A 15562-nucleotide genomic window follows, 5' to 3' on the forward strand; every position below is an offset into this window, starting at 1 on the left:
TGCTCAAATTTTGGCTTCAGAGCCAAAAGAATATCTTTGCTAGCTTATAAACACCAGCAGGGTAAAGTAAGAACATCTCTGGAGATTCCAGATATCAAAGGATAGGAATGAACTAGGAAACAGAGATTAAGATAAACAGCAATGAATAATAAGTAGAAATTTGACAGAGGCTTTCAAAATGCTTCCATATTTGTCATATACAATCTATGATTTTAAAATTTATCTTTTTAAGTTTTCCTATTTTTTCTGACTGGATCTAGATTTATTAATAAATGATGTGTGATTACAAATTTTATTTTATCTTTCTGTTCAAAATCAAATGCCTGGTGTAAACTTGTCAATGTTCTCCAGAAGTTTTAGGTGAGTTTTAGCTTCATGATATCACAGCATTTGAGAGCAGCTATGTGAATTGCATTCAAGAGATGTAAATAGGTCCCTCAATTTCAGAAACAGGGTTGGATATCCTGTGCCTCTGGATATCATTCCCTGAGAAGTTACAGCTTCACTTATTTAATCCCAAATGGGCATAACTAGACTCTAATCATGAGGAAACATGAGTCAAACTCAGAATAAGAAATATTCTATTTTTTAAAAAAGTAGAAAAATGTCAAGGAAGACTAAGAAAGACTAAGGAATAGTCCCCGGACTAAAGAGGACTAAAGTGATATGACAACTAAGTACAGTACTAAAGGGAAAAGAATTCTCTAAAGGATACTATTCAATCAGTTGACAAAATTGGAATATGGATAGTAATGGGATAAAGGTATAATGCCAATGTTAAATGTACAAAAGTAAAAAACTGCACTGTGGTTACAGAAGAGAATATCCTTCTTCAGAAATTCACACTGAAAATAACTAGGGAGAAAAGGGCTTGCTGTATGCAAGCTGTTCTCAAATAATTCAATGAAAAAAAATATTTCTGCCTACTCTACACACAGCAAATGTTGAAGCAAATGGGAAAAATGATGGATGAAACTGAGTAAAGGACATAGGGTGTACTTTGCATTATTTTTGTAACACTTTTTTTTTCTTACTGGAAGTATTTTTTTTTTTAATTTTATTGATATATAGTTGATTTACAATGTTGTGTTTAATTTCTGCTGTACAGCAAAGTGTCAGTTATACACACACACACACACACACACACACACACATATATATATATATATATATATATATATATATATATATATATATTCTTTTTCATATTCTTTTCCATTATGGTTTATCACAGAATATTGAATATAGTTCTCTGTGCTATACAGTAGGACCTTGTTGTTCATCCATCCTATATATAATAGTTTACATCTGTTAATCCCAAACTTTTTAAATATAAATTTGAAATTAATTTCTACATATAGAATAGAAAATATAGAAAGGAAGAAATCATCACTATAAGTAACTCTAAGAAAGCTCATATATTCAGAAACTTCTCAGGAAAGATATTTTGGGGAAAGCACGCTAAGTTGTTTGAGCTAACAAGTGGAATGGCAACTTCAGTTGGTTCAGGCAATGTCTGTGATGTGGTTGAACTCACAACCTAACTTTTCCGCAGATAAGGGAGAAGCTCTGTGGAGCTACCTTCCTGTGACCAGCCATTTATAAAAATATCAGCTATGTCTAGCTATTCGTTAGATAATAGTTAATATTTATGCTAATTTTACTCATTTGCTCTGTATGGTAGGATCAGAAAAACAAATCTATGCACAGTTTAACTTAAAACCCAATCCTTCTTCTTTCAGCTTCATGATGCTATCCATTATCGTCATTCTAATAACTTCACTAACCAACATTCATGGTATTTAATTAAACTAAAATGTAGCCAAGCACTTACAAAAAGAATATGCATAATAACAAGCACTGCAAAGAAGGAGAGTTAAATCCAAAATATTAATCTTAAATTGTATGAAGATGGAGATTATGTGCTTCATTCTTACAAAAATTATATTTTCATATCAGATTTAAATCCCCGGAAAGATGATTAAGAATCAACCTTACATTTGCATATCACCTTATACTTTTTAATGCACATTTACGCTTATTATCTTTTTTGAGTCTCACAATAGCCAGGGATTTTTATCATTCGACTTTTGGAAAGTAGGAAACTAGCTGAGGGTAACTGAGGCTAAGAGATTTGCACTAGGATTTGCTGAACTGATGAATAAAGAAGTTGAGACTGGAGCACATGTATTCTAACTGCTAGTCCTGGGTTTGCCTCACTTACACCCCATGGAGAGTCTTGTCACTAATTCAGTGCTCACATACCAGTTTTACGATTCTGTAGCTACTCTAGAGAGTGAAATGTTGGCAGTCAAAAGCACACTCATAGTTCAGAAATATTTCAGGGACCATAATGCATATTGTGTAAGGGTATATTGCTGTTCTATTGATTTTTTTCTCACTCTAATAGTAATACTAAGAGTATGATATGAGTAAGTCTCATTAGACCTACTGCATAAATGAGGAAACCAAAAGGCACTTAAGGATAAGTGATATTAAAGAAAGCATTAGCAGATAAAATAGATGTTCTAATTGTAATCTTTCTACGCCTATATAAAATATGCTTTTTTGATTCCTTTAAAAGAGATTTCCTCATCCTAGCCTTGTTCAAGTTATTTCTACCCAAAATATAAATCAAATATTGTTTATCTGAAATGTGGTGGGATCTTATTCATTAAAAGTACCACTCTTACTTCATGGTACATTTAAAGTTACGTAGTTCAAATATTTAGATTTTACACAAATTGATGACTCGGTTAGAGTTGTGGCTGTGAAAATAGACCTGTCTTGATGATGATTATCCCCAGCTTCCCAAAGTTGACAATCTCTTTAGGAGGATGTGCCCTGTATCAGAAGCACCAGACACCGATAAACGTGTTATATCCCTTAATTTCACCTAGCTATGTGATCTTGTACAAGTTACTTAAACTCTTGGGTTTTTAGATCCTTCATCAGTTAAAATTTAATTCTAACTGCCAAATCCTTGATTCTGAACTGCAGTTTGAAATTAGACCCAGCAAACTCATAATTTGTATAATTTTATTCTCCCTTGATTACGTCAGCAGTTCATGCTGGCCTATTAACATGTGAATGCTGATTGAATAAAAGCCTTACACATTTAAATGAAGATATTTCTCTTGTGATATTTCCATTTGAGCCTTTTGTCTATCGATTTGTGATTATCCAGTATACTACAGGGAAAATAACCTTGCCTAGGAATCAAGAGACCTAAGTTCTACTCTGGGCTCTGACAGAAAATGCTCATTTAACTTTTGTGAACTACATGCATTTAGGTATAAAGAATAAGTATAAAAATATGCATCCTGACTATCTCATGAAAAGGATAGAAAAAATTAGTTGACTCTTACATTCTGAACAAGTGAGGTTACAGGAGGGTATTGAACAGCACAAGCAACACTGATACTTTTCCGCTTTACCTGATGGGGAGATGTGCCTCCAGGAAATGGAAGGCTCTGGTTTCCCAGTGGCCAAACAAGTCAGGGTGACATTGGTTCCTTCATTGATGGTCATATCACTTGAGATGTCATATATCTTCGGAGGAACTGAAATGGCAAAACATGCAGTGGTCAGAAAAAAATGTATAAAAGTCTGTTGAACTATATATGATTAACTCCATGATATCATGCAATCAAACTATGGTGGTGAAATGTACTTATGGCCCATGGTCATCATCTAAAAGATAGATTCTCTAGATCCTCAGGATTACCCTAGAGTTTTTTTGTTTTTTGATTGGTTTTAATTTTCTCTAATATTTGGCTATGAAATATTTTAGGACAAATTAAATATTTAATAACAAAAAGCTTAAATAGTGCTTAAATGATCAATAAATATTGTTGTGAATACTTTGTATTACATAAACTAGAATATAGCCATCTGTCTGTTCCATCCATGTATCTTCACTATAATGATGGTTTTCCTGTTGAAATGATTAAAGAAAAATGGAAATCTGGAAGAAACTTAAACTATCAGAACAGTTATGCCTACATGGTGATTTAAGAGCTAAGTGAGGTAAAACATGTACAGAATTGGGATGCAAGATTTCAGGGTCGCAAAGGCAATTTAGGTCTCAATTTTCTAATCTTCCAAATAGTAGGGCTGGAATTTCTGAGCATTTATGTTCTAAGGAACACAAATTCTAAGGGCTGTGAAAGACGTGTTCAACATGAGTTTTCTTGTCAGTAATGGATGGAAATTTGTTGAAACAGGTCTCTTTATTTTGAGATTTCTTAGAACCTTTGTTATGACCTTTGCTCTGCAAATCTACAAGAGTGAAAGGGGAAATATTGTGATGTGTCTTTTTTTTTTCCCTGATGTATTAGGCTATGGAAACTTTTATAACAGAGCATTTGATGAAAGTAGTGAGCCTGGAATAAACTTTGGGAATGTTGAATAGGAAAATACCTAAATTAACTTCCAGGATAAAAATGTCTGTATTCTCTCAAATACCAAATGATCTCATTTAATCCTTATGCAGCATGGATATAAGTCCTGTGTCTTCTACAGGCTAGCTGTGTTACCTCAGCCTCAGGTCTTCATCTGCAAGCTGGAGATAATAATAGTACAAACCCCATATAGCTACTGTGAAGATTAATAAGTCAACATATGTTAAAGGGTTTAGAAAAGTTCCTGGCATCATTGTTAGCTATCAATATTGTTATTAGATGCCTTAAAACACATATTTGGTGTTTGACTTTAATTTCACTACTGCTCTTTTCCCATGCCTTAAAATTGCTCTCAGAAGTTCACCACTTTGATAGTATACACGACGGGCCTGTGCCATAAGTTTTGGTTTCCTATATAAAAATTATAGTAGGTTGAAGTTTCAGGTCAAAGCTAAATAAATGGCAATTAGATACATTGATAACTATTATAAAAACATTCTTTTTAAGTGGAATTTTTCTCATTGTTCCATTCTTAGGGTTTCTTTCGGCAAGAGATATGTTTTCACAGTTACTTTAAAAACCAGTAACTAAAATCTGTCATAAAGATAAATTAAATTTCTCATACTTTGAATATCATCTTTGATTTTTTAATGGAACCAAAACTCTGCTACAAGAAAATCTGGGATGATTTGATTATAAATATAAAGTATTCGATTATAAATAACTGGTGATATGATTGAGGAAAGGGCTTATTCCTAAGTGATATACTATTGTATCTGTTTCTAAGTGACATACTTTAATTGACATTTAAGACGTATTATCATTAAACTCTTCATTGAGCTCTTCTCAGGCAAATAATAAAAATTAAAACCATTCCAAATAGAAGACTCTTTTTAGCTTAACTGAAACAGAACAGAAATAAAAACTTTAAAATACCCTAGGAAGAAAGTAGAGAAAAATGTGCAAGACTTACTGGTGAATTGAAGATTTAATAAAAATAAACTTATAACATTAAAAAAATATATATCCTTTGGATATATGAATGTAGGTATTGGTTTGATATAGTAAACTATGAAATACATGTGTATATACAAACACATGTGTGTATATTTATGAGTGTGTGTATCTATATATATAAATATACAGATACATATATACCAATGTCTACTATTAAAAAAAGAAAAAGTTATATAATACTTTCCTTCTTTATGTAGAAGATAGTACACAGAGATCAGTCTAGTATGGCTAGTTTTATTTTAAACATATAACTGATTCAACTTTGGGCAGAGGTGTATATATTTAAGAGAAATGATGGAGTGCCATAAGACCGTGCATTCTAGCCTCTAAATTAAATTATTTTGTCAATTTTATCTGACTTTAAAATAGTTTAGTTTCATCTTTACACATCTACTTATATTTAAAGTGGTAAACTAATATTAAGCACAATATTTGATTTCACAGAGAAATAGTGAAGTCCCTTAGCAATAAACTTAGATTTAACATTTAACTATGGGAAATTCTGTGGTGGGGGAAGACTGTTGAATTCCAGGTGTGACATGTCAGTTCAGTGATTGCAACCACCTCCCGGGGCCTCATTCAGGATCTGCTACAGGAAAGAAACATCTGGAAAGAGGATGTTAGCAAGGGAAATCCCTCTGGCAAGGCACTTCTCCCCAGAATGCATCACCTGTTGGCAACAGATGTTGTGTGTAGAGAGAGCCAATGAAGTCCTTCACATGCAATGTATGTAGCTTGTGGAGGCAAAAACAGGTGTTGCTTTGCTGAATTGCATATCCAGTTCAAGACTTCAAAGTTTCACTGATTATTATGGAGGGAATAATTCTGGACTCACAGGAAATGCAAAAATTTCAAAGCATAATCATTGACCTCAAGGAACTTAAAATTAAAAGAAGGAGGCAGATTGGTAAGTAACTAAGAGAAGACAAATATTTTCCACATTTTCCTTTCTCATTTTACATGAGTAACACATGTCTACTAGGTATGCCTTCTGGGTTCAAATCATCAGAGATTAATTTTGCGTTTGTTTCTTTTAGAGCAAACCATGAAGGATAGTTTATCCACAAAGTTATTTATTGCGGTGCTATTTATAATAGAGAAGAACTATCAGTAACCTCGATGTAAGACAACAGAAATGGAGATATTGTTAGCTCTGCCTCCAGAATAAGGTGTGGTTCCAAGGAAGGGTTTGGGGTGAATCTGGGGAACATTAGGCTAAGACATAAAGGAAAAGAAAAGTGATGCTTCTACCGTGGGTGGCAGGAGCTTGGAGAAAGGTAATGTCTCGAGTGTCTTAAGACCCTCCCGTTCTGGATTACAGTTTGTAAATAAATGGTGCATGCACACAAGTGGGAAGAATGCCACTGAACTTTCTAAATGACAAAGCATTTCTTATGGTATGTCCAATATTCTACATGCTTGCATAGAAAAAAGAAAAATGAGGAGAGTTAAAATAACTTACTATTCTAGACATCTGTTTCTTTTCTATATACCTTATATCAAACTCCTTCAACCTTTTTATTTATAAATTTAACTTAAAAATCAATTGTTTAAAAAGAAGTATGTTCAATCAATTCAATAATTTTTAAGTCATTAAATAACTCTATATTTTAACAAGTATTTTAGGTTGCTGTGCATATTATTTAAGTATTTATGACCTAGAGCAGAGTAATAAAGGAATAAGTTATTCATCAAAATATACACTTGTTTAATTTGCAGGAAATAATTATTATAACATTAAAATTGTTGTCGAGAGAGGGGCAAGATGGTGGAAGAGTAAGACGCGGAGATCACCTTCCTTCCCACAGATACAGTAGAAATACATCTACACGTGGAACTGCTCCTACAGAACACCCACTGAACGCTGGCAGAAGACGTCAGACCTCCCAAAAGGCAAGAAAATCCCCACGTACTTGGGTAGGGCAAAAGAAAAAAGAAATAACAGAGACAAAAGAATAGGGACGGCACCTGCACCAGTGGGAGGGAGCTGTGAAGGAGGAAAGGTGTCCACACACTAGGAAGCCCCTTCACGGGCGGAGATTGCCAGGGGCAGAGGGGGGAAGCTTCGGAGCCATGGAGGAGAGCGCAGCCACAGGGGTGCAGAGGGCAAAGCGGAGAGATTCTCGCACGGAGGATCGGTGCCGACCAGCACTCACCAGCCCGAGAGGCTTGTCTGCTCAGCCGCCGGGGCGGGCGGGGGCTGGGAGCTGAGGCTCGGGCTTCGGTGCTGGCCGGGAGGGAGTCCGGGAAAAAGTCTGCAGCTGCTGCGGAAGAGGCAACAGACTTTTTCTTGCCTCTTTGTTTCACGGCGCGCAAGGAGAGGGGATTCAGAGTGCCACCTAAATGAACTCCAGAGATGGGCGCGAGCCGCGGCTATCAGCGCGGACCCCAGAGGTGGGCGCGAGCTGCAGCTATCAGCGCGGATCCCACAGCAACAGGGGCGCAGAGGGAAAAACGGAGAGATTCCCGCACAGAGGCTCGGCGCCGAGTAGCACTCACCAGCCCGAGAGGCTTGTCGGCTCACCCGCCGGGGAGGGCGGGGGCTGGGAGCCGAGGCTGGGGCTTCGGTCGGATCGCAGGGAGAGGACTGGGGCTGGCGGCGTGAACACAGCCTGAAGGGGTTGGCACAACATAGCTAGCCGGGAGGGAGCCCGAGAAAAAGTCTGCAGCCGCCGAAGAGGCAAGACACTTTTTCTTGCCTCTTTGTTTCATGGCGCGCAAGGAGAGGGAATTCAGAGCGCCACCTAAACGAACTCCAGAGACGGGTGCAAGCCGCGGCTATCAGCGTGGACCCCAGAGGCGGGCGTGAGCTGCGGTTATCAGCGCGGACCCCAGAGATGGGCAGGAGACGCTAAGGCTGCTGCTGCCGCCACCAAGAAGCCTGTGTGCAAGCACAGGTCACTCTCCACACCGCCCCTCCCAGGAGCCAGTGCAGCCTGCCAAAGCCAGGCTCCCGTGATCCAGGGACAAGTTCCCCGGAAGAACACATGGTGCGCCTCAGGCTGCTGCAACGTCACGCCGGCCTCTGCCGCCACAGGCTCGCCCCGCCTCCTCTGTACCCCTCCCTCCCCCTGGCCTGAGTGAGCCAGAGCCCCCGAAGCAGCTGCTCCTTTAACCCTGTTCTCTCTGGGCGGGGAACGGACGCCCTCAGGCGACCTACATGCAAAGGCGGGTCCAAATCCAAAGCTGAATCCCCGGAGCTGTACAAACAAGGAAGAGAAAGGGAAATCTCTCCCAGCAGCCTCAGAAGCAGCAGATTAAAGCTCCACAAACAACTTGATGTGCCTGCATCTGTTGAATACCTGAACAGACAACGAATCATCCCAAATTCAAGAAGTGGACTTTGGGAGCAGGATATATTAATTTTTCCCCTTTTCCTTTTTTTTGTGAGAGTATATGTGTATGCTTCTGGGTGAGATTTTCTCTGTATAGCTTTGCTTTCACCATTAGTCCTAGGGTTAGGTCTGTCGTTTTTTGTTTTTTTTTTTTTTTTACTTAAAAAAAATCTTTTTGTCCTAATAAATGTTTTCTTAATACTTTTTTCCTTATTTTATATTTTTAGAAATTAAAAAAAATTTTAATAAGTTTTTTCGTATTTTTTATTTTAAAAAATTTTTAAAAATTTTTTCTTAATTTTTCTCTTATTTTTTATTATAAAAAATTAATAAATCTATTTTTAAAAATTAAAAAAAATTTTTTTGAATACATTTACTGTTAATAATTTTTTTTCTTATTTTTTATTATAATAGCTTTATTTTATTTTATTTTATCATCTTTCTTTCTTTCTATTTTTTTCTCCCTTATAATCTGAGCTGTGTGGATGAAAGGCTCTTGGTGCTCCAGCCAGGCATCAGGGCTGTGCCTCTGAGGTGGGAGAGCCAACTTCAGGACACTGGTCCACAAGAGACCTCCCAGCTCCATGTAATACCAAACGGCGAAAATCTCTCAGAGATCTCCATCTCAACATCAAGACCCAGCTTCACTCAACGATCAGCAAGCTACAGTGCTGGACACCCTATGCCAAACAACTAACAATACAGGAACACAGCCCCATCCATTAGCAGAGAGGCTGCCTAAAATCATAATAAGGCCACAGACACCCCAAAACACACCACCAGACGTGGACGTGCCCACCACAAAGACAAGATCCAACCTCATCCACCAGAACACAGGCACTAGTCCCCTCCACCAGGAAGCCTACACAACCCACTGAACCAACCTTAGCCACTGGGGACAGATACCAAAAACAACGGGAACTACGAACCTGCAGCCTGTGAAAAGGAGACCCCAAACACAGTAAGATAAGCAAAATGAGAAGACAAAAAAACACACAGCAGGTGAAGGAGCAGGGTCAAAACACACCAGACCTAACAAATGAAGAGGAAATAGGCAGTCTGCCTGAAAAAGAATTCAGAATAATGATAGTAAAGATGATCCAAAATCTTGGAAATAGAATAGACAAAATGCAAGAAACATTTAACAAGGACGTAGAAGAACTAAAGAGGAACCAAGCAATGATGAAAAACACAATAAATGAAATTAAAAATACTCTAGACAGGATCAATAGCAGAATAACTGAGGCAGAAGAACGGATAAGTGACCTGGAAGATAAAATAGTGGAAATAACTACTGCAGAGCAAAATAAAGAAAAAAGAATGAAAAGAACTGCGGACAGTCTCAGAGACCTCTGGGACAACATTAAACACACCAACATTCGAATTATAGGGGTCCCAGAAGAAGAAGAGAAAAAGAAAGGGACTGAGAAAATATTTGAAGAGATTATAGTTGAAAACTTCCCTAATATGGGAAAGGAAATAGTCAATCAAGTCCTGGAAGCACAGAGAGTCCCATACAGGATAAATCCAAGGAGAAACACGCCAAGACACATATTAATCAAACTATCAAAAATTAAATATAAAGAAAACATATTAAAAGCAGCAAGGGAAAAACAACAAACAACACACAAGGGAATCCCCATAAGGTTAACAGCTGATCTTTCAGCAGAAGTTCTGCAAGCCAGAAGGGAGTGGCAGGATATACTGAAAGTGATGAAAGGGAAAAACCTACAACCAAGATTACTCTACCCAGCAAGGATCTCATTCAGATGTGATGGAGAAATTAAAACCTTTACAGACAAGCAAAAGCTGAGAGAGTTCAGCACCACCAAACCAGCTTTAAAACAAATGCTAAAGGAACTTCTCTAGGCAAGAAACACAAGAGAAGGAAAACACCTACAATAACAAACCTGAAACATTTAAGAAAATGGGAATAGGAATACACATATCGATAATTACCTTAAATGTAAATGGATTAAATGCTCCCACCAAAAGACACAGACTGGCTGAATGGATACAAAAACAAGACCCATATATATGCTGTCTACAAGAAACCCACTTCAGACCTAGAGACACATACAGACTGAAAGTGAGGGATGGAAAATGATATTCCATGCAAATGGAAATCAAAAGAAAGCTGGAGTAGCAATTCTCATATCAGACAAAATAGACTTTAAAACAAAGACTATTACAAGAGACAAAGAAGGACATTATATAATGATCAAGGGATCGATCCAAGAGGAAGATATAACAATTTTAAATATTTATGCTCCCAACATAGGACCACCTCAATACATAAGGCAAATACTAACAGCCATAAAAGGGGAAATTGACAGCAACACAATCATAGTAGGGGACTTTAACACCCCACTTTCACCAATGGACAGATCATCCAAAATGAAAATAAATAAGGAAACACAAGCTTTAAATGATACATTAAACAAGATGGACTTAATTGATATTTATAGGACATTCCACCCAAAAACAACAGAATACACATTTTTCTCAAGTGCTCATGGAACATTCTCCAGGATAGATCATATCTTGGGTCACAAATCAAGCCTTGGTAAATTTAAGAAAATTGAAATCGTATCAAGTATTTTTTCCGACCACAACGCTATGAGACTAGATATCAATTACAGGAAAAGATCTGTAAAAAATAAAAACACATGGAGGCTATACAATACACTACTTAATAACGAAGTGATCACTGAAGAAATCAAACAGGAAATCAAAAAATACCTAGAAACAAATGACAATGGAGACACAACGACCCAAAACCTATGGGATGCAGCAAAAGCAGTTCTAAAAGGGAAGTTTATAGCAATACAAGCCTACCTCAAGAAACAGGAAACATCTCGAATAAACAACCTAACCTTGCACCTAAAGCAATTAGAGAAAGAAGAGCAAAAAAACCCCAAAGCTAGCAGAAGGAAAGAAATCATAAAGATCAGATCAGAAATAAATGAAAAAGAAATGAAGGAAACAATAGCAAAAATCAATGAAACTAAAAGCTGGTTCTTCGAGAAGATAAACAAAATTGATAAACCATTAGCCAGACTCATCAAGAGAAAAAGGGAGAAGACTCAAATCAATAGAATTAGAAATGAAAAAGGAGAAGTAACCACTGACACTGCAGAAATACAAACGATCATGAGAGATAACTACAAGCAACTCTATGCCAATAAAATGGACAACTTGGAAGAAATGGACAGACTCTTAGAAATACACAACCTACCGAGACTGAACCAGGAAGAAATAGAAAATATGAACAGACCAATCACAAGCACTGAAATTGAAACTGTGATTAAAAATCTTCCAACAAACAAAAGCCCAGGACCAGATGGCTTCACTGGCGAATTCTATCAAACATTTAGAGAAGAGCTAACACCTATCTTTCTCAAACTCTTCCAAAATATTGCAGAGGGAGGAACACTCCTCAACTCATTCTACGAGGCCACCATCACCCTGATACCAAAACCAGACAAAGATGTCACATAGAAAGAAAACTACAGGCCAATATCACTGATGAACATAGATGCAAAAATCCTCAACAAAATACTAGCAAACAGAATCCAACAGCACATTAAAAGGATTATACACCATGATCAAGTGGGGTTTATTCCAGGAATGCAAGGATTCTTCAATATACGCAAATCAATCAATGTGATACATCATATTAACAAATTGAAGGAGAAAAACCATATGATCATCTCAATAGATGCAGAGAAAGCTTTCGACAAAATTCAACACCCATTTATGATAAAAGCCCTGCAGAAAGTAGGCATAGAGGGAACTTTCCTCAACATAATAAAGGCTATATATGACAAACCCACAGCCAACATTGTCCTCAATGGTGAAAAACTGAAACCATTTCCACTAAGATCAGGAACAAGACAAGGTTGCCCACTCTCACCACTATTATTTAACATAGTTTTGGAAGTGTTAGCGACAGCAATCAGAGAAGAAAAAGAAATAAAAGGAATCCAAATCAGAAAAGAAGAAGTAAAGCTGTCACTGTTTGCAGATGACATGATACTATACATAGAGAATCCTAAAACTGCCACCAGAAAACTACTAGAGCTAATCAATGAATTTGGTAAAGTAGCAGGATACAAAATTAATGCACAGAAATCTCTTGCATTCCTATATACTAATGATGAAAAATCTGAAAGTGAAATTAAGAAAACACTCCCGTTTACCATTGCAACAAAAAGAATAAAATATCTAGGAATAAACCTACCTAAGGAGACAAGACCTGTATGCAGAAAATTATAGGACACTGATGAAAGAAATTAAAGATGATACAAATAGATGGAGAGATATACCATGTTCTTGGATTGGAAGAATCAACATTGTGAAAATGACTCTACTACCCAAAGCAATCTACAGATTCAATGCAATTCCTGTCAAATTACCAATGGCATTTTTCACAGAACTAGAACAAAAAATTTCACAATTTGTATGGAGACACAAAAGACCCCGAATAGCCAAAGCAATCTTGAGAATGAAAAATGGAGCTGGAGGAATCAGGCTCCCTGACTTCAGACTATATTACAAAGCTACAGTAATCAAGACAGTTTGGTACTGGCACAAAAACAGAAATATAGATCAATGGAACAGGATAGAAAGCCCAGAGATAAACCCACGCACATATGGTCACCTTAGCTTTGATAAAGGAGGCAAGCATATACAGTGGAGAAAAGACAGTCTCTTCAATAAGTGGTGCTGGGAAAATTGGACAGGTACATGTAAAAGTAAGAAATTAGAACACTCCCTGACACCATGCACAAAAATAAACTCAAAATGGATTAAAGACCTAAGTGTAAGGCCAGACACTATCAAACTCTTAGAGGAAAACATAGGCAGAACACTCTATGACATAAATCACAGCAAGATCCTTTTTGACCCACCTCCTAGAGAAATGGAAATAAAAACACAAATAAATAAATGGGATCTAATGAAACTTAAAAGCTTTTGCACAGCAAAGGAAACCATAAACAAGACCAAAAGACAACACTCAGAACGGGACAAAATATTTGCAAATGAAGCAACTGACAAAGGATTAATCTCCAAGATTTACAAGCAGCTCCTGCAGCTCAATAACAAAAAAACAAACAATCCAATCCAAAAATGGGCAGAAGACCTAAATAGACATTTCTCCAAAGAAGATATACAGATGGCCAACAGACACATGAAAGAATGCTCAACATCCTTAATCATTAGAGAAATGCAAATCAAAACTACAATGAGGTATCATCTCACACCGGTCAGAATGGCCATCATCAAAAAATCTAGAAACAATAAAGGCTGGAGAGGGTGTGGAGAAAAGGGAACACTCTTGCACTGTTGGTGGGAATGTAAATTGATACAGCCACTATGGAGAACAGTATGGAGGTTCCTTAAAAAACTAAAAATAGAACTACCGTACGACCCAGCAATCCCACTACTGGGCATATACCCTGAGAAAACCATAATTCAAATAGAGTCATGTACCAAAATGTTCATTGCAGCTCTATTTACAATAGCCAAGACATGGAAGCAACCAAAGTGTCCATAATCAGATGAATGGATAAAGAAGATGTGGCACATATATACAATGGAATATTACTCAGCCATAAAAAGAAATGAAATGGAGGTATTTGTAATGAGGTGGATGGAGTTAGAGTCTGTCACACAGAGTGAAGTAAGTCAGAAAGAGAAAAACAAATACAGTATGCTAACACATATATAGGGACTCTAAGGGAAAAAAAAAAAAAAGGTCATGAAGAACCTAGTGGCAAGATGGGAATAAAGACACAGAGCTACTAAAGAATGGACTTGAGGATATGGGGAGGGGGAGGGGTGAGATGTGACAGGGTGAGAGAGTGTCAGGGACATATATACACTACCAAATGTAAAATAGATAGCTAGTGGGAAGCAGCCGCATAGCACAGGGAGATCAGCTCGGTGCTTTGTGACCACCTAGAGGGGTGGGATAGGGAGGGTGGGAGGGAGGGAGATGCAAGAGGGAAGAGATATGGGAACATATGTATATGTATAACTGATTCACTCTGTTTTAAAGCAGAAAGTAACACACCATTGTAAAGCAATTATACTTCAATAAAGATGTTAAAAAAAAAAAAGATAAAAAAAAAATTTTTGTCATCATCATGACACCATAAATAAAAACACTGAAAGGTAGAAGTTCTAGATTTCTCACTAAATTGCAGAATATTTTTTTCCTAATAGGACCCTAATCGGGGATACACACAACTTTACATCTGTGTTAATAATGAACTGTTGCTTATCACCAGTTAGAGACATTGAAGAACATTGGAAACTTTCTAAGCAATAGGATTGGGAGTGGATTTAAAGTTTGTGTTGGAGGGAAATTTTTTTTTTAATTCCCACATACATTTAAAGGAATCACTCTTGTACCTTCAAATTCATAACCTACTTTGCCTTTAATCAATTATTCACAGGACTCAATTTCAACTACTGTTTACCACCCTGTTCTCAAGTCCTATTCAGTTGATGCCATGGTGGGGGGGGGCGGGAAATGATGCATATTTAGATGCATTTATAGATTTAGATTCATTTAAGGTAATTCAAATCTCTTGCTGGTTTCACTTTCATCAAAAATTATGCAATCTGACTTGCCCCAACTGCCTTCTCCCTTTGGAACCATCTATCACGGTGTCTTCAGGCAGGGATGGAGCATTCTTAGTAAGGAAAATCTTAGAATACATATCCAAACCAAATACTAACGATTTCCACACACCAGCCATTTGGGATTATTCCCTACCATTTGCACTATGATGGGTA

At 37.2% G+C, this 15562-nt stretch overlaps 1 protein-coding gene across 1 annotated transcript in view; it reads right to left on the minus strand.

The window, feature by feature from the left end:
• Positions 1–15562, minus strand: part of NEGR1 (neuronal growth regulator 1) — a 901553-nt gene that overhangs the window by 360824 nt on the left and 525167 nt on the right. Inside the window, exon 3 of the mRNA XM_036834093.1 lies at positions 3438–3563. Coding sequence (XP_036689988.1) covers positions 3438–3563 — 126 coding nt within the window. The remainder of the gene's footprint in view (positions 1–3437; positions 3564–15562) is intronic.

Source organism: Balaenoptera musculus, chromosome 1 (assembly GCF_009873245.2).
Source record: "Balaenoptera musculus isolate JJ_BM4_2016_0621 chromosome 1, mBalMus1.pri.v3, whole genome shotgun sequence".
NCBI lineage: Eukaryota > Metazoa > Chordata > Mammalia > Artiodactyla > Balaenopteridae > Balaenoptera > Balaenoptera musculus.